The sequence below is a fragment of the Peromyscus eremicus genome, chromosome 8a, assembly GCF_949786415.1.
Source record: "Peromyscus eremicus chromosome 8a, PerEre_H2_v1, whole genome shotgun sequence".
NCBI lineage: Eukaryota > Metazoa > Chordata > Mammalia > Rodentia > Cricetidae > Peromyscus > Peromyscus eremicus.
Genome location: NC_081423.1, coordinates 13012789 through 13038843, shown reverse-complemented (window position 1 = coordinate 13038843; position 26055 = coordinate 13012789). Strand labels below are relative to the sequence as shown.

At 40.2% G+C, this 26055-nt stretch overlaps 1 protein-coding gene across 2 annotated transcripts in view; it reads right to left on the bottom strand.

Moving 5' to 3' along the window:
• Positions 1 to 2829: 2829 nt before the first annotated feature.
• LOC131916728 (meiosis-specific with OB domain-containing protein) overlaps positions 2830 to 26055 on the bottom strand; it is a 43602-nt gene continuing 20376 nt past the window's right edge. For both annotated transcript variants that reach the window (XM_059270217.1, XM_059270216.1), the window contains exons 6-14: positions 23754 to 23949; positions 21946 to 22046; positions 20948 to 21000; positions 20764 to 20859; positions 18384 to 18482; positions 16309 to 16462; positions 7160 to 7343; positions 5782 to 5868; positions 2830 to 3175 (exon numbers count right to left, since the gene is read on the bottom strand). In XM_059270217.1, coding sequence (XP_059126200.1) covers positions 3065 to 3175; positions 5782 to 5868; positions 7160 to 7343; positions 16309 to 16462; positions 18384 to 18482; positions 20764 to 20859; positions 20948 to 21000; positions 21946 to 22046; positions 23754 to 23949 — 1081 coding nt within the window. In that variant the 3' untranslated portion in view covers positions 2830 to 3064. The remainder of the gene's footprint in view (positions 3176 to 5781; positions 5869 to 7159; positions 7344 to 16308; positions 16463 to 18383; positions 18483 to 20763; positions 20860 to 20947; positions 21001 to 21945; positions 22047 to 23753; positions 23950 to 26055) is intronic.

Here is a 26055-nt window from a genome sequence, read left to right as displayed (position 1 = left end):
GGTACATGCCTTCAGTCTAAGGACTGGGGAAAAAGAGACAGGCATATCTCCAAAAAATTGTATGTTTATAGTTATAATATTATAATTTATAAATGATATACTCTATTTAATATGGATGGAAAGATAGAAGACAGTATGCAGGAAAGACATACAAAAGTGTTATTTGTCAGCACAGGCATGTTCAGAGAAGCAAAGTTCCTAACAGCTCAAAGGTTAAAGAAACTCAAATGTCACCAGCAGATGAATAGACAAAGAAAGTCCAGCCAAAGGAATGTTTCTCAGCTCTACGGAAGAATGACACACGTTACAGCATGGGTGAACCTGAAATCGTTACACTAAGTGAGAGCAGCCAGTCACACTGACAAATCCTGTGGGACCCACGCAGGGGAGGTACCCAGACCAGCCTAATTCACAGGGATGAGATGTAAATCAGAGGTTACCTGAGCTATAGGGAGAGGATAAGGGTGGACTGTCTAATGGATGAAGTTGCAGTATGGAAGGAAGTAAACAATTCTGGAAGGGTAGTGAGCACACAACATTATAAACATACTAATGACACTAAATGGTATATGTAAAAATGGTTAAGATTATGAATTTTATGCTATATATGTTTTATCAGAATATAAAACAAAAATACATTTAAAAACATGATTCACAAGCTAAAAAGTGTGAGAGATTATAGCTAGCCTGTTCTGTTATCTATTACTTTCTATGAAAAATATAAAACTTGATTAAAAAATTAGTTGTGAAATAGCCCAGGGTTCCTCAGGATAAAAAATGCACACATACATAGATGGTATTTATGCCATGTATTGTGAATGCAACAAATAAACTCAACATAGCATAATCTACAAAGGAAAAGTTGTCTAATTACCTAGCATGAACCCTGTAGCTTGGAAAAACCTATTCCAGGAAAGCAGTTCCTGAGGAAGCATGGGGAGACCACAGGTGTTTGGTGTGAGGTGGGAGTACTTCTTCTTCTTTGCATGCCTGCATTTTGGCCAGTCTATAAATGAAATTTCAGATATTGGTTGATTTTGCTTTTGATCTTAGTTAAAAGGCAATTTCTGACTGTTTTTGTAAACTTAATCACATAAATGTGTAAGTTAAACTTAAGACATACCTTTGATTTGGTGTGGCTTGTCATTAGGCCCAGCAGATTTCCATACCACCAGCAAAGACCTGCACCTAGGTGACAGTTCAGAACCAAGACTGAGAGATAAGGTCACCTTGGTTGTGAGCAGGTAATTTAGAGCCCTCTGCTGGCCTCACTGGTACTCAACTGTCCCAGGGAACAGCATTGCCAGGGCACCCACCAGGAGACTGTCTCTATTATGTGGTGTAAACTAGTGGTGAGACAGCCAGGATAGCTGAGGACCATTGGCACAGGAACCAGAGCGGTGCTTACAGACCTGCCCTGGCCCAAAAGCCTCTGAGTGGGATCCAGGGAGGGGGCACCATTGTGTTTTGGGTCAAAAATGTTTGGTTGCCCCTATTGGCCTTCTGGGAAGTGACTGGATCAAGAGAGCTCTGACATCATCAGTGGATTACTCCATTCCAGGTCTGTTGGGAGGCATGTGAAACTGAGGCCACAGCAAGGCATGGTGATGCACCTTTCTAATCCTAGCACCTGGGAGGTAGAGACAGGAGCATCAAGGAACCTTCAGTACATAGTAAGTTCAACACCATTCCTATAATCTCAGTACTCAGGAGGCTGACACAAAAGGATTGTAAGTTCAAGGCCAGCCTGCCACATAGGAAAACCCTGTTGAAGAATACAGAGAAAGAGAGGAACTAGGAGATGGGACCCAGCAAAATGAAGGGATCCTTGGGGCATGTTCTTAGGACCCTTATCCTCTCTCTGCTTCCCAGTCTCTATAAGGAGAGCAGCTTTGCTCTGCCACATGCTGCCAATAACATTCAACCTCAAGTGAAAGCAATGGGCCAAGGGCTAATGTCTGGTTTATAAACCAAAGTAAATCTCTCCTCCTTTAAGTGTATTTTTTGGAATTTTATTATAGCAACAAAAGCTGACTAACAAGCCCATGCCCACTGGCAGCAATAGCAGATGTGAATCCTGCTAGGGCACCCTCACTTCTCTCCTCCCAGCCAGACTGCTCCAACTCTTCATCCTTCCTTCTTGTCACCCTGATGACTCCCCAACTTACATGATCCACATCTCCCTCCTCAAAGAGAACGGGAGAAAGCACTTGATCAGTTCCTCTTGCCTGTGTCGATCAAGTCCTTCACTACCTCATTTATTAGGACATCTGGCAACCCTCCACATGACTGCATATAGTAAAAACCACAGACAACATTAGATAAGGCACACGTACCTTCCAACACCAGCTTCACAAGAGAGTTCATGTACTCACTTTTCTGTCTGTGTTCAGTCCTGTGCAGGACAATGGGTCAGATTTGAAGTTTGCAGTTGGTGCCGAGCTAGGGTGGGTCTTACAGAGGGACCGGTTCCTGAAACAAGTAGCTCCAATCGTGTGGGGCTGAGCACTGTGCCCTGTGCTGCTTCAGAGAAGAGTAGGATGAAAAGCAGCTGCCACCCTTGTGTATTGAGAAAATTCCCTCTTCAAAGTTCCTAGTTCAAACATCACTCCTGCAGCTCCTGAAGCTGGTCTCCTCCCCAGTGACTCTAAGTGCCGAGCTTACATCAGCAAGCCTTTGCATGCACCAGGTAGCTCCAGAGCGTCATCACCAAAGCCAGGGCCAGCCCCTGCACAGTCACCCTCCTCTCCACCATCAGAGCCTTTCACTGTGCTTGTCATGTGTGCCACCACACCACAGGGAAGACAAAGAAACCATTCACACCCGGGAGGGAGATCAGCATGTTTATTACTGCACATAAGCAAATACTTTCCAGTGTGAGAGAAGACAGGCAAAGCTATTGGTCTCCCAAGTAGCTGAGCCAACTCCAGAAGTAAACAGTGACAACCTAGGAAATAATTTCACTACATTTAGGCCAAATGTAATTTTACACATAATTCTCAAACATGCCATTTTAAAGAGTTAAATTCCTATACTTTTCCAGATTTTGGAACAAAACATGGTTTTAAGTGTGTTCTTGTCCAGCCAGGTTCCTGCTTGCTTCAGTGGGATCCGCAAGCTTACAGGAGAGTATGCTAACTTTCAATCCACCCCTTGCTCTGTGTGATAAAATCAGCTGAGGAGGAAAAGAGACAGAGGGTTAGATTTAAACACTACCTTGTACACAAAGTTGAAAACCAATACCACAAAGGAAGAACTCCAAGGTTTATTGTTGTTGTTTGGTTTTGTGCTTTTCTGAAACAGGGGTTTTTTTTTGGTTTTGGTTTTGGTTTTTCGAGACAGGGTTTCTCTGTGTAGCTTTGCACCTTTCCTGGAACTCACTTGGTAGCCCAGGCTGGCCTCGAACTCACAGAGATCCGCCTGGCTCTGCCTCCCAAGTGCTGGGATTAAAGGCGTGTGCCACCACCGCCCGGCCTGAAACAGGGTTTTGCTGTGTAGCTCTGGTTGGCTTCAAACTCATGATCTTCCTACTTTGATGTCATGATTGCTAGAATTACAAGTGTACACTGCCAGCCCCAGCTTGGAATCACTTTAAGTGGCAACAATTTTTAACTGAAATATGAGAATCATAGAAAATATTTCATCTTTATAGGCAGAGTTTTATTTTGGATTTAAGACAGAGTTTCATATAGCCCAGGATGACATCAAACTCCCTATACAGTTGAGAATGAACTGGAACTTCTGGTATTTCTGCTAGGTAATACTCAGGTTACCTAGCTGGCATACTTGATCAAATTTGTCAAATAACAGTTCTTACATTTATATTTTTGCTTGTTTGAGATAGGGTTTTGTGATTTGCTATTACACGTGCTGGCCTCTAACTCCTGGCCTCAAACAATTTTCCTGCCTTACCTTCTGAAGTAGATAGAGGCTGACGCCATTGCTCCTGGCTCACAGGCTCTGGTCTCTATTGTATATTTTTGTGTACTATAATTATATCTGCCCAAGATCTTTCATGAGTCTAACTTAAATGTCTTTTAGGGTCTAGGTATATATATGGTTTGCCGGTAGAGTCTTGACTATGGGGTTCCATCACTAGTCCATATACACACAAAAGTTCATGTTTGTAATCCCAGTACTTGAAAGACTGAGGCAGGAGAATAGCCTTGAATTTGAAACCAGTCAATAGTGAGGTCCAAGCTCAGAGGGAAACCCTATCTCAAAAGAAACAAAACAAAAGTATACATTTTTTTACATGTATGGGTGTTTTGCCTGCACACATGTCTGTACATCACTTGCATGTCTGGTGCTCTCTGAGGCCGGAAGAAGATACTGGATCCCCTGCAACTGGAGGTAAAGACTGTTGTGAGCGCCATGTGGGTGCTGGGTGTCACCACTGCCCAGCTCCAAATACAATCTTTTAAACATATGTTTTGGAAGACCCAATATCATTTTATTTGAGGAAAATTTGGTGTACATGAATCAAATCTGGAAAACTTTATATGTGTTTCCATGAATCAAACAGGGCTAGAAGGATGGCTCAGTGGTTAAAAGCCCTTGATGCTCTTGCAGAAGACCCTGGTTCACTACCCAGCACCCATGTGGTGGCTAACAACCATCTGTAATTCCAGGTCCATGGGGTCAGATGCCATTTTCTGGTCTCCACAAGCGCTGTACACACATGCTACATACAGACATGTAGGCAGAACACCCATACACATAAAATAAATATAAACAAATGGTTTAAAGTGACCAAAGTCATTAGCAAGGTTATGTCTGCTCTTATGATGATAGAACAGAACATTTTGTGGGTTCATATGAATGTGGGGAGATGCAGCCTATGACTAACTTCTCTCCTGGGCCTGGGACCCATGGTTACTACAACCTGAAACCCAGGTTCTAGAAATATTGGTGAGGCTATTGCCGACTCCGTGTCTGCAATGTATTCAGATTAAGCTTGAGGCTACTAGAAAGAGACTATCTGGAAATAGTACAGCCCCTTTGCTGACATTTCTACCCCCATTCTCTGCCATTTGCAGAGGTTGTACAGATGAGAGGACATCATTGCTCTGACCACTAAGGGCATGTGTGCCCATGAACACGTTTGTCCATTTCCTCAATACTAAATTCTAATAGAATAGATATCAGCAAATACAAACTGGAGCTCAGCAACTTAGGATTACAGGAGAAAACACTGAAAAACATAGCAGGAAGGAAGGAGCCCTGGCTGTTGTCCTCTCTCTAGAGTGTCTCAGGAGTCAGTGCTGGCCTCTCACAGTTGTAGGATCACAGAACTACACAGGCTGAGTGGAGTGAACTCACATCCGGGGACTGCAGGGCTGAGGAGAGGCGACACTGGAGTTCACACCACGTCTCTGTCAGCCCAGATGCAGGACGCTGAACTGCTGTTTTACAAGCCTCACTCATCAAAGGGCAGTGCACACAGGCAGGCGCTGTGGTGTCTGTCGCCTTGTCTTGACGGTACCATTAAAGGGCATTTCTTCGCTGGCCTATTTAGTGTTATTGGTAACTCCCTTTAGTCTATGACTATTTCCACTGTTTCCATGACAGCCAAAACCTTCTGCACATCTAGAATTGAGAACTATTAATGGCAACACACTCCTGAGCTGGGGCACTACTTGATGGGGCACTTGCTTAGCATATGAAAGGCCCTTGGTTTTATCCTCAGCTCTGAAAAAAATCTTCATGAAGAAAAATCTCCCATGAAGATTGTTTTACTGCTTGAATTTATAAAATAACACTACTTTAAAATACACTCACTTTTACATAAATTTTGCTTCTTTCCAAAAGAAACTGCCACTTCAGTTTTGTTTTCTGTTCACTTGTCATTGCAAGAAACTCATTTACCTGGTGAAAAAGAAAGATCAAATAGGTGTTTCTGAAGCAGACATGGATAACTCATTTGACAACACTGTGAAGCACACTTGCCCACTAGAAATGGAATTTGACTCACAGCATTACAGCTCAGTTCCTTTGACAGGGAAGATAAAGCATGAAAAACTATCACCAGAATCACTGAAGCTGGTCAAGAGTTCAGCAGGGAAAATTCCTCCCAATAAATTGACTTAGAATTCTGAGTCAAAATTTAATGGTTAGTTTTATGATCTGTCTTTATTTTGTTTTCTTTTTCTTCTCTTATTTTTTTTTTGTTTGTTGGGATAGGATCTCATATAGCCCAGTCTGTCCTACAGACTCACTGTGTACCTAAGGATGGCCTTGAACTCATGATCCCCTTGCCTCCACCTCACAAGTGCTAGGATTACAGATATGTGCCACTATGCTCAGCTGTGACCTGGTTTTAACAAATGTGTGCCAGTCTCCATGTATCTGCTGCTGTTCTGTAGCTGCAGGACTGGGACAAAATGTGAACTGGCTATACAGATGGATAGGAGAGAGATGGCCAATACAGATTCCCAGAACAGCCAATGCATGCCTGAGCAATAACTCCAATATGTTTTACCCATTATAATTGACTACATAAAATGTCATATTTAAGCTGGGTGGTGGTGGCAGAAGCAGGCAGATCTCTGTGAGTTCGAGGCCAGCCAGGTCTACAGAATGAGTTCCAGAGCAGCCTGGGCAACACTGAGAAACTGTCTTGAAAAACCATTAAAAAAAAAAAAAAAAAAAAGCAGGACACTGTCCTAAAATGTCATATTTAGTCTCTGTTTTTCTGAATGCCTGTCATTACTCGTAATAGTCAAAATTAGTTGAAATTTTAATATATCATATATTCATTAAAATTATGTTTAGGGCTGGAGAGATGGGTCAGTGATTAAAAGCACTTGCTGCTCTTGCAGAGGACCCTAAGATCAGCTCCCAGTACCCACATGGCAGCTCACAACCATCTTTCATTCCAATTCCAGAAGGTCAGATGCCTTCTTCTGGCCTCTATGGGTACCAGGCAGGCATGTGACACACAAATATACATACAGGCAAAACCCAATACACATAAAATACAACATTTAAAAAGAAAAATTGAAAAATATGCATGCTTAAACCAAGATGGCTTTTCCTAAGATTTCTATTAATTAATTAGTTTCTATCAAATGTTCAACAAAATAATCTATAGTTTTAAGGAAGAATATTCAAGAATATTAGAAATATCTATATATATTTCTTCCTTTCTGCTATTTACCGTGCACCCCAAAGTTTCCTCCGCAATACTTCCTGTGAGACTGCAGGAATGGAGGGTCCCAGTGTGGTCAGTAAGATCAACCAGCACATCAAAACCGAGAAAAAACGACTTAAGTCTGGAAGAATCCTTGTCGCAAGTTGTACAAGTGTTGGAGGCTTCATTTACAGTATAGCCACAGCTGGAACTGAAAAGAAACAAAAGTTATTCAAAAGATAATGGTCCTCAGTGACAAATTCCATCTCTAGCAGCATGATATCTGTCTTAGTCTAATAACATTATAAAATGTTCTAAAATCCCAGAGGTTAGTATCTTTACTATGAAACTAGATACACAAAGCCATTCTGTGCCAAAACTACATAGAACATACATACACAATGACAACATGTAAATCTGGGGACTTAGATGAGATGATCATAGTGATGACTTCATTATCCTGATGGAAGAAAGGCATTATACCTTGCAAAATGTAACTTTAGAGTGCATTGGACAAAGGGTAAGAAAGATCTCTCTGTTCTTTTGTTTGTATTGGTTTGTATTGGTTGAGAGTTTTCTGTTTTGAAGACAGGGTCTCATGTAGCACAAGCCGGCTTTAAATTCATGATCTTCCTGCCTCCACTTCCCAACTGCTAGGATTACAGAGGGTACCATTACACCAGGTTCTATCTCTATATTTTATTTTATTTTTTATAGTATTTTTATTTTATAATTAACTTAATTTCACATATCAGCCACGGATTCCCCCGTCCTCCCTCCTCCCACCCCCAGCCCTTCCCCCCGCAATCCACCCCCCATTCCCACCTCCTCCAAGGCAAGGTCTCCCCTGGGGAGTCAGCCCAGCCTGGTAGACTCAGCTGAGGCAGGTTCAGTCCCCTCCTCCCTACACCAAGGCTGAGCAAAGTGTCCCAGCCTAGGCCCCTGGCTCCACTGCCTGGGGGCCTATATTTTTTTAAATAAATTTTTGTATTTATTTTACATCCCAGCCACAGTTTCCCCTCCCTCCTCTCCTCCCAGCCCCTCCCACTACCCTCCTCTGTCCCACTCCCCCTCTGTTTCTGTTCAGGAAGGGACAGGTCTCCCATGTGTATTAACAAAACATGGTATATCAAGCTGCAGTAAGACTAAACACTTCCCCATGTATTAAGGCTGGACAGGGAGACCCAGTATGAGGGATAGGTTCCCAAAAGCCAGTAAAAGAGAAAAGCCAGACAGTGGTGGCACACTTTAATCCCAACACTTGGGAGGCAGAGGCAGGTGGATCTCTGTGAGTTCAAGGCCAGCCTGGTCTACAGAGCGAGTTCCAGGACAAGCTCCAAAGCTACACAGAGAAACAACAACAAAAAAAAGAATCTGAGACAGCCACTGTTCCCATTGTTAGGAGTCCCACAAGAGGCCCAAGCTACACAACTGTAATATATATGCAGAGTACCTAGGCCAGCCCCTATAATAGCAAGATCTGAACAATCCAAACACAGCTAAAGCATAAGAAAATGACCTTAAAATGACTTTATGAAGATACAGAGGTCTTTAAAGAGGCTATGAAAAGAAAAAAAAAAAAAAAACCTTAAAGAGCTGATCTCCAGAATATATAAAGAACTCAAGAAACTAGACATCAAAATACCTAAGAGTCGAATTTAAAAAATGGGCTACAGGGGCTGGAGAGATGGCTCAGAAGTTAAGAGCACTGGCTGTTCTTCCAGAGGTCCTGAGTTCAATTCCCAGTAACCACATGGTGGCTCACAACCATCTGTAATGAGATCTGGTGCCCTCTTCTGGAGTGCAGGCAGAACACTATATACATAATAAATAAATAAATCTAAAAAAAAAAAAAATGGGCTACAGGGCTAAACAGAGAATTCTCAACAGAAGAATCTCAAATGGCCAAAAGACATTTAAGGAATTGCTCAACATCCTTAGTCATCAGGGAAATGCAAATCAAAACTCTGAGATACCATCTTACACCCATCAGAATGGCTAAGATCAAAAACATTGAAGACAGCTTATGTTGGAGAGGATGAGGATCAAGGGGAACACTCCACCACTGTTGGTGGGAATGCAAACTTGTACAGCCACTTTGGAAATCAGTATGGCTGTTTCTCAGAAAATTGGGAATTAGTCTTCCTCAAGACCCAGCTATACCACTCTTGGGCATATACCCAGGGAATGCTCAATCATACCACAAGGACACATGCTCAACTCTGTTCATAGCAGCATTATTTGTAATAGCCAGAATCTGGAAACAACCTAGATGCCCCTCAACTGAAGAATGGATAAAAAAAAAAAAATGTGGTACATATACATAATGGAGTACTACACAGCAGAGAAAAACAATGACATCATGAGGTTTGCAGGCAAATGGATGGAACTAGAAAATATCATCCTGAGTGAGGTAACCCAGACTCAGAAGGACAAACATGGTATGTACTTACTCATAAGTGGATACTACATGTAAAGCAAAGGATAACCAGACTGTAACCCACAGCTCCAGAGAGGCTAGCTAGTAAGGAGGACCCTAGGAAGGACACATGGATTGCCCAGCGATAGAGAACTGGATGAGATCTACATGAGCAAACTAGGGGTGGAGGGGTGGGGGTAATGGAGGGCAAGAGACAGGAGATGAGAGCTTAGGGGAGTGGGAGGTTCCAGCTGAAACAGGAACAGAGTGGGAGAGCAAGGAGAGAGATACCATGATAAATGAAGACACCTTGGGAATAGGGAAAAGCAGAGTGCTAGGGAGGTTCCCAGGAATCCACAAGAATGACTCCATCTTAGACCACTGGCAATAGTCGAGAGGATGCCTGAGCTGGCCTACTCTGGTGATCGGATGACTGAATACCCTAACTGTCATCATAGAACCCTCATCCAGTGACTGATGGAAGCAGATGCAGAAATCCACAGCCAGGTTCCAGGAGTCCAATCGATGAGAGAGAGGAGGGATTCTATGAGCAAGAGATATCGAGACTATGATTGGAAAAAGTACAGAGACAACTAGCCAAACTAGTGGAAACTGTGGACCAATAGCTGAGGAGCCCCCATGATACTGGACTAGGCCCTCTGGATAAGCAAGACAGTTGTTTAGCTTGAACTGTTTAGGGAAGCCCAGGCAGTGGGATCGGGACCTGCCCCTAGTGCATGAGCTGGCTTTTTGGAGCCTAGTGCCTATGGTGAGACACTTTGTGCAGCCTTGGTGCAGGGAGGAGGGGCTTCAACGTGCCTCAAGTGAATGTACCAGGCTCTGCTGATTCCCCATAGGAGACCTTGCCTTAGAGGAGGTGGGAATGGAGGGTGAATTGGGGGGGGGGGGAAGGCTGGTGGTGGGAGGAGGGAGGACAGGGGAGTCTGTGGTTGGTATGTAAAATGAATAGAAAATCTCTTAATTAAAAAAAAAAAAAAAGAAAAGCCAGGTGGCGGCGGCGCATGCCTTTAATCCCAGCACTCGGAGGCAGAGCCAGGCAGATCTCTGTGAGTTCGAGGCCAGCCTGGGCTACAGAGTGAGTTCCAGGAAAGGCACAAAGCTACACAGAGAAACCCTGTCTCGAAAAAAAAAAAAATTAATTAAAAATAAAGAAAGAAAAGAAAAGAAAAAGAAAAAAAGAAAAAAGAAAAAAATCCCTTAAAGAAATTGAAGAAAACACAAACAAAAAAAAAAAGGAAGAAATCAATAAATCCCTAGAAGAAAGCCAAGAAAACAAACAAACAGATGAAAGAAACTGTAGAAGACCTGAAAATGGAAATAGAAGCAATAAAGAAAACACAAACCAAAGGAATCCTGGGAATGGAAAATCTGGGTAAACAAACAGGAACTAGAAGAAATAGATTCATCAGTCAAAGAAAATGTTAAGTCTAAAAAATTCCTAACACAAAACATCCAGTAAATCTGGGACACTATGAAAAGACCAAACCTAAGAATAATAGAAATAAAAGAAGGAGTGTCTCTATATTTTTAACTTTGTGTGACTCTCAAGTTAATCTCAATAAAAAAAATCAGTCATAAAAATCTGTAAAGAGATTTTCACAATAACATTTTAGATATTTCTTGCCAACCATTGTTTGATGAAAATTAGTAAAGGTATTGGGCTTTAATTTTTGTTTTGTTTTGTTTTGTTTTGTTTTCATGTTCCTTATTTTCTTTTTTTTTTCTTCTTCCATTTTTTTTTCCTGTTTGACATAACTTTCTATTTTATTTTTAAAAGCCAAATAAAGTTGAATGTTATGGTCAATGAATAACTTTTTTTTTTTTTTAATGCCGAATGCCATTTATTGAAGGAGGAAGGAGGTCTTGAATACAGGCTTACAGCGCAATGGGAAAACCCTGGAGGGCAGAAGTTCACTACAGATGTTTTACAATCTTGCATCTAAGCTGTTAAGCCCATTATGCAGGATACAAAGACAAGGAACTTCCCTTAAGCATTCAGGAGGGTGAAACCCGGGAGGGAATTAGCATAGGGAGGATATCAAGGTCACGGTCAGCAAGCAAGGCAACAGTTACCTAAAATGGGCCAGTGCCTTACAGGTCCCCCTTTTACTAATAAATGATACTAATAAATGAGCTTCTGACTTAGGTTGCACGGGACGTCAGCAGGTCACCTTACCCGTCATGGAGATGCCTGCCCAGGCCACACAGGCGCTCTCTCTTAGGTTGGTGAGCGTTGGGCTTTAATTTTTATGTGAGGAAATGACTGAGGATAGAGGTCAGATATGTCATGCATTGAAATAAATTAAATACTGTCTCCATATTGCTATAAGATATGACAAGCAAAACTGTTTCTGTCAAATTATAAAACAAGTTTAGTCATCTCAATTAAAAGTTTCAAACTGAGCCAGGTGGTGGTGGCACACGCCTTTAATCCCAATACTTAGGAGGCAGAGGCAAGAGAATCTCTGAGTTCAAGGCCAGTCTGATCTACAAAGTAAGTTCCAGGACAGCGAGGACTAAACAGAGCAACCCTGTCTTGAAAAAAAAAAAAAAAGTTTCAAACTGCATGTCAGTGATAACACACACCTTTAATCCCAGTGCTATAGAGGCAGAAGCAGGTGGATCTCTGTGAGTTCAAGGCCAGCCTGATCTACAGAGGAAGTTCCAGGATAGTCAGGTCTACACAGAGAAACTCTGTCTAGAAAAAAAGTTTCAAATAATATTATCTTTTATGATGCAGATATATGATCTATTTTACTTTAAAAACCAGGGTGGTTTTTTCTATCTTTTTTGTGGTGCTGAAAATTGAACCCAGGGCCTTGCTTGTGATAGGCAACTAGGCCTAAAAGTCAGTTATCATCATTGAATCTGTCTTAGAGTTTCTATTACTGTGACAAAACACTATGAACAGAAGAAGTTGGGAAGGAAAAGGTTTTATTTAGCTTACACTTCTACATTGTAGCCTGCTGTGGAACAATCTTTTTGTACACTATGAATATGTATTACTCTTGGGCTAATAAAAAGCTGATTGGCCAATAGCTGGGCAGGAAGAGACTGAGCAAGAGAACCAGAGTAGGAGAATTCTGGGAAGAGGAAGGGCAGAGTCAGAGAGTTGACGGCAAATGCAGAGAAGCAAGATGAGAATACTGTACTAAGAAAAGGTACCAAGCTAGGTGACTAAGCATAAATAAGAATTATGGGTTAACTTAAGTGTAAGAGTTAGCTAGTAACAAGCCTGAGCTATCTTCTGAGCATTTTTATTCATATTCAGCCTCTGAGTTGGTTATTTGGGAACTGGTAGGCAGGAAAGAAACATCCAACTAATATGGCGCCCAACATGGGACCAAAATGTCAACATAAAACCTTACAAAGCTTAAAAACGGATTATAGACACACAAAAACAAAATCAAGCACAGCTTCTTGGTAGCTGCTTTTTCTTGGGTGGGCTCTGTTTGCTGGTGGTGAGCAGAGGTACAGCTCCTTTAAGAGATGGCTTCCTGGCTTGGTACTAATATAAAAACAGGCAGCTCTTTTGAGAGGCCCTGCTGCCAAACACTTAAATGGTGTTTGTGAGCAGTGGGCAGCACAATATGTGGTGGCAGTGTGGACCCAGAAACTTCTCAGAGTTGGGACAGTAAACATGGCTCCCAGAGCTGGCAGTAAACATGAGGCTAGACTCTCAGGGAACCAAGGGGGAGAAGACAGCACCAGAACACCATAATCTAAGGTACACAACAGGTTTTTGTTGTTGTTGTTTTTTGCTCATGCAGACAGAAAAGGTTACAGATACACAGTAAAGACAGATTCAGATGGAAAAAACCTCTAAATGGGTTATAGTGTTTTAAAAAAAAAAAGGCTTGGGAAAGAGAAGAGAAAGAGTATATACAGTCTTAGATTAAAAATATAGATATTGAAAATAATAAAATAAAGTCCTTAAAAGGGGGAGTAAAGTAATATAAAGGAAATAAGCCACATAAAGATGGAAAATACACAGAGTCTGAATTATGTATATTATTGTGTTGTCTTTAAAATTTTTGACTGCTGGGACCTTACATTATAGAAACTGCTAGATTAAACCAATGTATATATTTTTAACTTATCTTGATTTCAAAATTTAAGTCAAAAGATATGTCGCTTTGGGAGAGAGGTTATACTTTTGTTTCAACAGAAAACGTGAGGCTATGGATTCATTCCAGGTTAAGGAAAATAAGGTTTGATTGAGGAGGACCCCCTGAAATTCTGACTACAGACATAAAAAATAAACCTACAAAAACCACAAAATGTAGCATATCTTTTACCTGCTCAAACACATAACAAAAAAATCATCTTTAGCTGACTTGTGTACAATGCACAGTCTATACTTGTATTACTACAAATATGTATGTTACCTTTAAAAGTTTGTGTATTTTCAGAGCAAGAAAACCAGACACTAACAAAAACCAGATGGCCCAGATGATCCAACGTCCAGAACACCTTCAAGGCTGCTGACTGAGATGATCCAGTCTCAAAGAATACTACAGTCAGGACTTGACCATAATCCTGAATTTTCTCAGGGTCCCCCAAAGATTACCGGCACCCCCAATCAACAGGAAGTAGTCTAGAGAACTATGCCCACATTCCCATAAAATGGATTATAGATGTTTGTCTTTGTTTAGGGGGATTGGTTGCAAATTATTCTTGGTCATAGTAAAAAAAAAAAAAAAAAAAAAAAAAAAAAAAAAAAAACTAACCAAAGGAGTTAGATTCAAAGATCTCTTTCTAAAGGAAAAAAGGGGATAGGATATAGAAATGATAGGATAAAAGGGTAGATTATTGACTCTACTTTAATCCAAAAAACAACTATTAATCTTAAATATTTTACATTAGTATGGATTTTGTATTTTAGTTTATTGATATAAATTTATAATTAATTTTGTTATACCATATGTATATTTCTACTTTGGGGAGTATTGTGCTTATGTAGCTCATTTAAAAGTATAATATATAATTAAGAAATACAGATTATACTTAGTTATCTATAATAGTCAAAGTAATTAATAGTCAGGTATGTTTTCAAGGTCATACACAGATATATTTAGATAGATGGTCTTCAAACACTTCAAAGACCTACAGAATGTGGCATTTAATATTTTTAATAACCTAAGACTTTTCATGACAGTGAGACATGTCTGCTCCTGGAAGCACCAATCTACTTCAGAGAAGATGATAGGCATCAAAGAAACTCCATATGGAGCTTACTTTTCTTATGGCATAAGCTTGCCATTAAAGCAAGAAACTGCCCTTGCCTCAATTGCTGACAATATACTGTCCAAACTGAACTAGCAAGATGCAAGAAAGGTGATTGTCAAACTTTGCTAAGACAAGGTAGGACAGTCCTTCAGAATTCCCTGCTTCACAGGAAAGTCTGTCAGATATGCTAGGCCTGTAGCCCAGAGTTAGATGCCCCAACATTACAGAGGAACTTTGAGTGACTGTCCAGGCAGTGAGGTGTCCCTGTTGTTAGGTAACATTTCACCCTTCTGGGGTCTTTGATAGAATTGAAGACAAGAAGTTATAGTTTTCCTTAGTTACGATAAAAGGTAGATTAGGTACAAAACTTTGGACTTACAAATATAAGATAGATAATATTTTCTCAAATACAAATGGACTGGATATTTTAAATGTAATTCTTACTTAATAACTGTTCAGTTATATATATAGTTTTATTATGTTAAAAAAACCTTCCTTTTTTAATTAAACAAAAAAGGGGAAATGCCATGGAATAATCCTTCTGTACATTGTGAATATGTATTGCTCTCATTGGTTAATAAAAAGCTGACAGGCCAGTAGCTGTGCAGGAAATATAGGTGGGACAGCCAGACACAGAGGACCCTGGGAGGAGGAAGGGCAGAGTCAGGAGAGATGCCAGCCATCTGCCAAGCAAACAGGACATGTAGAAAATGAGGTAACAAGCCATAAGCCATGTGGCAAAGCATAGATAGAAATATGGGTTAATTTAAATGTAAGAGTTAGCTAGTACCAAGCCTGAGCTATTCGCTGAGCATTTATAAATAATACTAAGTCTCTGTGTGGTAATTTGGAAGAAGCTACTGAGACAGGGAGCAGGAGGTCAGGACAGAAAAATGTCTGACTACAGTAGTCCCTCACTGAAGAAAGCCAGAACAGGAACTCAGACAGGGTAAAACCTGAAGGCAGGAACTGATGCAGAAGCCATGAAGGAGTGCTGCTTACTGGCTTAATCCCCCATGGCTTACTCATCCTGCTTTCTTTTAGAACCTAGGACCGCCAGCCTAGGGATGGCACCATCCACAATGGGCTGACCCTCCCCACACTAATCACTAATTAAGAAAATGCCTGAGGTGGCTCTCTGTGAGTTTGAGGCCAGCCTGTCCACAGAGTGAGTTCCAGGACAGTCAGAGCTACATACTGAGACCCTGTCTGAGAGAGAGAGAGAGAGAGAGAGAGAGAGAGAGAATATCTGGTCTTATGGAGACATTTTCTCAATTGAGGTTCTCTCCTTTCAGATAATTCTAGTTGTGTCAAGCTGACATAAAACTATCCAACACAGAATATATTTTTGTTATGGAAACTTTTAATTATGGTTTATTTATATAAAAACTTCTTTCATAAATCATTGTTAAGGCAAAGAATAGCTTTAACTACTATAGAGTTTAACTTTGTTAACAATAGTTATTTTTTACAAACATGAATTTGTTAAAAAATAATGTCTACTTACCATCTATTTCTAACTACTTTGGTAGTTTCATCATCAATGTTCAATGTAGAAATGTAAGCATAGAGGATGCCATAGAAAGGATCAGCTTTTCCTTCATTTCTCAGAGCTTTTAATTTCAACTGTTCCACTGTATAGACATCAACTATTGTGTTTACTAAAAATAAAGATAAGTATTACATTTCTATATATGTTCTCAGATAGAGCAAAGGCTTATGTCCCAACAGAAAAGCAATGAAATACATGGAAGACATTTAAATAGCTAAGACAACAGAATAACACTCTATTAGCTATATTAAATGTGATTATATAGTGGATATGAACATCACAAAATAAGAAAAAGAATGAGAAATTAAGCCTTTATTGAATGAAGAATTTCTAATTATCAAGTGATAGCATTGATACGGTAAGAAGAGAGAAGCTATGCCAGACACTAGTAGTCTAGATCAGTACTCTAGCCCAATCATCATCAGAGAGACTTCTTCCAGCAGCTGATGGGAACAGATGCAGTACCCACACCCGAACCATAGGCAGAGCTCTGGGAACCCTGCAGAGGAGGAAACAAGGACTGTAGGAACCAGAGGGGTTGAGGAGAAGAGGAGAACATGGCCCACAGAATAAACTAAGCAGGGCTCATAGGAGCTCACAGAGACTAAAGCCTGCATGGGTCTGCACTAGGTCCTTTGCATACATGCTGGGGTTATTTAGCTTGAGGTGTTTGTGGGATTCCTAAGTCTGAGAGTGGAGGTGTGTGACTCCTTTGCCCTCTTTTGGGACCCTTTTCCTCCTACTGGATTACCTCATCCAGACTTGATATGAGTGTTTGTGCCTAGTCTTACTGCATCATGTTATGCCATTTTCAGTTGATATCACTGGGAAGCTTGCTCTTTTCTGAAAGGAAACATAGGAGCAGTCCATCTGGGGGTAAGGAAAGGTGGGGGGACAGGGAGGACTAGAGAGAGGGAGGCTGTGGTTGGGATGTATTGTGTGAGAGAAGAATAAATAAAAAGAAAAAAATTTAAAGCTAAGCCAGGCAGTGATGGTGCATACCTTTAATTCCAGCACTCACGAGGCAGAGGCAGGAGGATCTCTGTGAGTTCAAGGACAGCCTGACCTACAGAGTGAGTTCGAGGACAGCCAGGGCTGTTACACAGAGAAACGCTGTCTCAAAACAAAAAATAAAATAAAATAAAAGCTAAGAAGAGTAGGGCATGGAGACTCATCCAGAACATCTGGATTACATATATAAATATATACATATATGAGCTGAACTCAGGGTCTCATGAATACAATACTTTCTGCCAAACTCTGTGAGCAGTGCACTTGCCTGAGGAAAGAGTCATTAAGTCTCTCAAATTGGCTAATATTTTTTTTTATTTTATTTGCATTGGTGTTCTGCCTGCATGTATGTCTGTATGAGGGGTCAGATCTTGGAGTTACAGACAGTTGTTAGCTGCCATGTGGGTGCTGGGAACTGAGCCTGGGTCACCTGGAAGAACAATCAGTGCTCTCAACCACTGAGCCATCTTTTAAGCCCCAAGATTGGCCAATATTAATATAAGCTCCTCCATTAAAAAATTAAGGGCTAGAGAGACGACTCAGTGGCTAAGAGCACTACCTGCCTTTGCAGAAGACCTAGGTTCAATTCTTGATATCTACATGGTTGCTCACAACCATCTGTAACTCCAGTTCTAGGGCATTCAACAGCCTCTTATGGATTCCACAGCTACACATGATACACATACATACATGCAGATAAAACTCCTATGCATACAAAATAAATAAAAAAAATTTAAAGCCAGGTGTGGTGGCTCACACTTTTAATCCCAGCACTAGGGAGACAGAGGCAGACAGATATCAGCCTGGTATACATACATATTGAATTACAGGCCATCCAGGGTTACATAGAAAGCCCTGTCTCAGAAAAAAAAATTAAAGCAAAAGAAATCAAAAGAGGAGGTAGGAATATAACTCAATGAAACAACATTTGCTTAGAATGCATGAGTTCTGGTTTGACCCCCAACAGTGAAAAATAATCTCTCTCTCAATCTCTCTTTCTCATCTAGAAGGTCACTTACAGTTTATGGATTCTCTCAAGTAACTGTCAATTTCATCAGCCACATCTGTTTCTTTATTTTCTCTTACATAATTCAGCAGGATATTGGCTTCTGGTGTATCTTAAATTGAAAATGCATAATAAGGAAAAAGCCAAATAATTATCTTTTAAATTACTACAAAGCATCTAAAATTATCTTAAGTGTAAAACACAATACCACATAAGATCATAATCCAACAGACTTATCATTAAGCCATTAACACTGTGAGGCAAAGTGAATTAATATGGAAAGATGTTGCAGCTGTTGCTAGTGAAAATGTGGTATAAGACTCTTTTCTGTTTTGTTTTGTTTTTCAAGACAGGGTTTCTCTGTGAAGCCCTGGATATCCTGGAACTCACTCTGAAGACCAGGCTGCTTTGAACTCACAGAGATCTGCCTGCCTCTGCCTTTTGAGTACTGGGATTAAAGAAATACACCACCACCACCACCACCACTCAGACTCTTTTAAACTGAAAAATGTGAATATATTAAAGTATCTGGCGGAATAGACATGCAAAATTATTTCTAGGTGATATGATTATTGATTATTTGTATGTTCCTTTTTCATTTTCATTATTTTATTCATTTCCTGATTAAAAAAATAATTATAAGGTCCCAAAAGATGGCTCAGTGGTTAAGAGCACTTACTACTCTTGCAGAGACCCAGGTTTGGTTCCTGGAACCCATGTGGTGGCTCATCCCAGCTGTAACTCCAGTCCCAGGGGATCCAATGCCATTATCTGGCATCTGAGGACAACAACGCACATGTGGTACACATACATACACACAGGCAAAGCACTCACACATAAAATAATAATAAATCTAAAAAATAATTTTATTAATTTGTTGCTATCAGTGTGTGTGTGTGTGTGTGTGTGTGTGTGTGTGTGACATGATGGGGGACACAGCCTCCAACACAACTCTTTAGTTGCAGAATCCCACTTGAACATTCCACTATTGTGCTGATAGTGCCTAGACTCCTCTAACTCCCTCGGGCAGATGTAGGAGTTTTTTTCCTCCTGCCCCATTACATATGTCCTACCACTATTCTTTCTCAAACTGAGGGTATATTTCTCATGAACAAGGGTTGTGCTCTTTCATCATGTATACCAATGTCCAACACCACGACTATCCTTACATCCATCTGACCTTCCACTGCCTCCTGTCTTGTTCTAAAAAAGACTGAAGTTATATACATAGTTGGTGCATAAAAAGCATTCTATGAGTATTTGTGAATTAATGGGTAAATGAATGAATGTTTTAAAGTCCTACTAGAACTGCTAGACATTGAAGGGGAGCAATTGCCAAGAGAGCTGCAGCAGTCAAATCAATGGACACCTTAAAGAGCATGGCTCAGACTGTCCATAGGGAAGACAGAATTCCCTCCCACTCTAATGAATACTGTCAAGGCAGGGAAACCACAAGGAAAAAGGTAACATGTTATCTGTGATAAATACCTAAGCCATTTCTACAAGGTAAGTAGGTGTGGCCCAGGAAATTAAAATATGTCTGATTTAAAACAACCAGCCAAGTTTAAACACCTTTATAAATAGCCTGCTAAATTTACATCCTTGACAATGTAAATTCAAGAACTATGTTGTACAACATAGTGTCTATAGCTAATAATACCACATAATAGGATAGTGGGCTACATTCAATTCTTAAGAAAGATTTCTTTGTGCACACCTTCAATGCCAGCACTTGGGAGGCAGAGGCAGCAGACCTTTGTGAGTTCCAGGCCATTGAGTGCCACACAGTAAGACCTTGTCTCAAAAAAAATAAAAATTTTAATTATATGCACATATATGTGTCTGTGCAGGGTATAGCATATGTGTGTAGGTGCCCACAGAGGTCAGAAGAGAATATCACATCCCCTGGAAGTTGCAGGTGGTTGTGAGCTGCCTGATGTGGGTGCTGGGAACTAAACTCAGCAGCACATTCTCTTTACTGCTGAGCCTCAGGCTGCATTCCTAAAGAGCACTAAGAATGTATTTTGTATTTCACCACACAAAGGTGAATATTGCATCATGGTTTGGATATAAAATGGTCCCAAACCTCATTTGTTGTATGATTAATCCCAGGTTGGTGACATTATTGAGAGGTGATTAGTTCATAAGAGCCCTGACCTCATCAATGCATTCATTTATTGATGAACTCCTAGCTAAATGGCTATCAGGAGGCAGGGCCTGGTTAGAGGAAATCATTAGGGATGAGTTTCCCACTTACCTCAACCCTCCTCAGCTACCATTAAGTGAAAAGCTTTTTAAAATGTAACCTGCAGTTTGGTTCTTAAATACATTGTACAAATATTGGCTATGTTCATGACCACTTCCAAAAGAATGAAAAACAGAAAGCATCTTACCTGGATTAGTTGTGATAATGGTTTTTGAGATTACTGTTGCTGCCATGCAGTTCTGAAATTTGTTAAAATTTATTCTTACATCTGAGGCAAATATTACTGTTTGGGGGAGAAGCCATTTTTAAAGTTAATATATGAGGGATGATAAATGATAGATATTTTCAACACAATCATAAAATTATAAGACCTGTTTCTCTTGGCATCCAGCTCTGTGCAAGTAGAATGGATTCATTATCCCAACTGCATTTGTTTAAAAAGAAGTGAAACAAAGTGAATACATTAGAAAAATCTGGCTGTGACATATTTACACCTTCCCTCAAAAGAACCCCCAAAACAGAAAAAAAAAACCTGCCTTAGTGACTGGGGTTAACAATTTCCAGGTAACCAAAGAGGTTAAGACTTCATATTTTAAATTTTCTAATTTATTACTACTATGTGTATATGTGCTTACATATGTACACTCAAACCACAACATATTCGTGGAGGTCAGAGGACAACTTCATGGAGTCAGTTTTCTCCTTCTACCTTTATGTGGATTCTGGGGATCAAACTTGGGTTGCCAGGTTTGCTTGGAATGTGTCTTTACTGGCCAAGTCATCCCCGAGGCCCAAGACATCATACTTAACACTTATGCAAGAAGATGGTTTTCAGCATGTACTAATCTTTAACATCTACTCCACAAGTCCTTTATTTGCCCAGCACTTGGTTACTTAGAATTGAATAATTCAAGGCCTAAAATCTTCACAGTCAAGTCTTCTAACCATTACTGTTGTGTCTCCCAAATGGATACATAGCTCAGAGGACTTGATAGGTAATGGCACTTGCAGGTAGAGGCATCAGGAGTCATAATCTTCAAGACTTTAGAGTATAGCCTATTCTTCAGGGTACCAGTGAATCTCAAAAAGTTTGACTTGCTCCTCATCAGTAGACCCCAATAAAACAACACTATTTGTTATGAATCAGAATATTAAAACTTGTCACAGTGGAGTGCCTCTAAGTGAATCTATGCCATCTAAGGTTGCATACAGAAAAATCTCAGCCTTCAAGAAAGAAGTTCAATTTTTAAAGTGTTGCTCATCTCTTATTATTATACCTCTTGATACAACTTTTTTTTATAAAATGAAAGTTTTCTGTCTCAGTGATAAGAACAAGATGTCGCAGTTAGTGACAGATGTGGGAGATTACCATGTCATTGTGAAAGAAGGCTCTGTTTCATCGAAGAGTTTAACTTCACACCTCTGGCCTTTTCTTCGGTCTGAAGTTGTAAAGTATTTTGGCTCTCCAACCTTAGAAATTGAAGGAAATTATTGTTCCTCTCCTACAGATGTGGAGGTATTAAATATAATCAAATAGTTTCCTTTCGACCATGAAATTCTAAATATTAACAAAAAAAGAATCACTAATAAATATCTGATTATCTGAATGTACTTTCTTCCTAAACTAGGTGTACTTAGCTAACCTTGTAAATTTGGACACTTTGAAGAGAGAATACAGATAGATGTATGTGCTCAAGGGTAAATGAATAAAAATTATTGGTCAAGATACCAGGACAGCCAGGTGTGGTGGCAGACAACTATCATTCCAGCACTTGGAAAACTGAGGCAAGATTGTCATTGAGTTCAAGGCTAGCCTGAGCTACATATCAAGTTCCAAGACAGCCAGGGCTACACAGAGAGAATCTGTCTCAAAAAAAAGCCTAATTAACTAACTAAATGAATGAATAAATAAGAGAGAGGGAAGGAAAGAGAAGAGAGAAAAAGTAGAAAGAGAAGAGAGAAAGAGAAGAGAAAAACAGAAAAGAGAAAGAAAGAAGAAAGAGAAAGAGAAAGAAAGAGAGAGAGGAGTAAGCATCTCTGGTGGCCTCAAGGAAAGGCCCCAAGAATAGTCATTTGACCCATTTCTAAGCTAGACTGAGCACTGTGGGAAATATCTGAAGAAAAATGCAAAGGTTTCATGAAACAGGATCTTCAAAAGAAGGTCAGAAGAAACAAAAGGTCAGAGGATAAGATAGGTCAGCCATAACAAGGGAGTAAGTAAAATACTGACGTTGGGGTTTACAAGTCAAATGGGGAACTAACAGGCATAAAAGGGGTGATATGACATATAAAAGAGGGTGCCATGCTCATGGGGGTGAGGGGAGCTGTTTCAAGGTTTTACATGCAAATGATAACATTATTAAAGGACTTCGAGGAAACAACTAATGGTTGTCTGAAATGGCCCAGAGAGTGATTTTGCCTAAATTTCAAGATTGTCCTATAGAGTATCAGATTCTCTATCCTAAACAACAATTTTCTGCATGTGCTATATTTTTGTGAAGGTTTACTTTGGGGGGTGGGGATTGGGGGTACACGGAGCCATACTCCCAGCCCTTCAAAGTATACTTTTGAGGTCCACCTTTAAATTTTCTATAGTGCCTTTGTCTGTTCAACTCTAAACTCAGAGCTTGTCACAGTTACTGAGACAGATGCTGACGTGACAGAAGTTGTGATAACTCCTGACTTGTGTGGGCACTGTGCTCTGCTTCTCACCAGCACCTTACCACAGCAGCTCCCACTGCAGTCTACTAGGTCTTCTCCCACCCTCCTCCAGCTGAGCCACTCTGAGAACACACATACACAGGTGATTCCTTGACTTGTTTGAAGAACATTATGGCTGTTCATGTCAATAAGTTTATCCTTTTTATTTATTTATGTCTTTGTTTAACCCAGTATACAAAACTTTCATATACCTAATAGATCACTTATAAATATAATAGTGCATGCTGCAATTAGCAATCAAGTATGATTTTATTTTGTTAGTGATTCACAGATAAAATGCTGATTTCCTTATAATGAGAAATGTTATTTTCTTAATTCAACTTACTACCAAGGTAAAGAGAAAAAATTGTCCCATCTGGTGCTTACCGAATTCTAAACATAAATCAGGTGACAGAGTGCCCTGCCAAAATGCAGGGAGCTTTGCTAAGGTTTTAACTTACTGATTTTCTGACTTACCGATCTCACAGCTGCAAGCACATTAATAATCCTCCCATCAAGACTGTGTCCATTTGCAACAATGTCAGCCAAGGAGTAATAATCTCGAGATTCTTTAACAGGCAAGTGTATCAAAGAAAGTAACTTGGTATCCACTTCATAAGGGGAACAAACTTTCACCATTGAGTGATTCTCACTGAGCAAGAGTTTCCAGTTGCTAGATGAGGAAAACACAAAAAGCAGCACATTTATTGTTAATTAAAACAATACTTTGGTTCACATTAAATTATATAGCTAGGTGTGGTAGCCCACATTTGTAATCCCAGCATTTGGGAAGCAGGTCTAATTTCCAGAAGGACTAACACATGTTCAAGGCCACAAAGGTATAGGTAGGGAATTCCAGGCCAGCCTGAGTTATAAAAGCAGACCCTGTTTTAAAAAACAAAACAAAATTATATTCAGTTACTTTTTGTTGGAATTTAGAGTGCACTAAGAAAGTTATATTTCTACTATTAAATTTTTGTGAGGTTTTTATTTTATGTGTAAGAATGTTTTACCTAAATCTGTGTCTGTGAACTATGTGCATGCAGTGCCTGTAGAGTCCAGAAAAGAGTGTCAGATCCCTTGGGACTGGAGTTACAGATGGTATGAGTCACCATGTGGGTGCTGGGAATTGAACTCAAAGCCTCAGGAAGAGCTGAGCCATCTCTCCAGCCCCTATATTTTTACTCTTAAAAACATCAAATAATACTATAAAATAACAATATATTCTATATAATGTATTTTTATATCAGTCTTTAAATATTTCTTCAGTGAAATAATGTTCTTTTAATTAAGAACATATATTGAGAATTAATGTTTTTCTGTGAGTTCTAATCATACTAGTTGTAGGACCTTGCCCAAGACTTGAAGCTGCAGATTCCTTTTCTGTTAAACAGGATAAAAACTACTCTAAAGCTTAAGATTATAAAAGCCTGAGGTCTCATCTTTTTAAAGATTTATTTATTTTATGTGTGCATTTTTCCCTCTGCATGTGTGTCTGTGTATCACATGTGTGCCTTGTACCAGTAGAATTCAAAAGAGGGTATCAGATCCTCTGGAAGTGGAGTTATATAGCTGTGAGCCCCAGTGTGGGGTCTAGGAACTGAACTCGGGTCTTCTGAAAGAGCAACCAGTGCCCTTAACCACTGAGCCATCTCTCTAGCCCCATATCAAGCCGTCGACCTGGGCATAATTAACGCCATGCTCTAACCAATTGAGCTAACTGGTCAGCCATCATTATTTCTTTTATGACTCTGATTGCTTTACCTAAGTACCTGGGGTCAAGAATTCCGTTTTGCTTACTTCTGTAGTGCTATATGTGAAGTAGATTTAGAACTCTCACAGTGCAGTGGACCTAGGGTTCCCATTTCCCTGTATCAAGCTCCTTTCACAAGTCTTGACAAACCCTCCTCCACAGAACTCTGGTCCAGTCCCTCCTTCCTACTTTGCCTTAGTCATTCACACTATTACTTCTCCAAATCATTGCCCTTGTCTCCTGACTCATCTCCTCTGTGACTCACCCTCCACATTACAGTCAAATTGATCTTCCTAAACTACAGAACAGGACATTATTCCCCAGATAAAAGACTTTCTGCTCCTACTCATCCCTAAGAAGTGAATTTCATCTGAGAAGTATCTCTGCTTCTCCCTTTCCTCACCCACTCTGTATTCCACCTATGCCAGATTATTAGCTATGAAACTTCTATTATAGGTGAAAATGTGTTGAATGCCAGCAGTTTCCTATTGCCCAACCTAAAAGTTAATTATTCTGGATATTCTGGAAAATGCCAGGAGGTTTCACATTTGTTGGGTCTGCCAAGCATGTCCTTCCAACCTCCCATACATATTTAAAGAATCAATTATGTGCCTTTCTCTAATCTAGGACTGGGGAGAACAGTATACAAGATACACTCAATCATGAAGCTCATATATGTGAGCAGGGATCATAAGAACAACAAATCAAACCATCTCAGAGTGTGATCTGGACTACAGTGCTAAGAGTGGGGAGGAAAGTCTTGGCGAGTTACTGAAAGGGCTTCTATGCATGAGAGGGTCAAATGAGGTAACATTCCACGCCGGGCGGTGGTGACGCACGCCTTTAATCCCAGCACTGGGAGGCAGAGCCAGGAGGATCTCTGTGAGTTCGAGGCCAGCCTGGGCCACCAAGTGAGTTCCAGGAGAGGCACAAAGCTACACAGAGAAACCCTGTCTCGAAAAACCAAAAACCAAAACAAATGAGGTAACATTCCAGCTGAGACACTGGTAACCCAAAGAAGCAAAT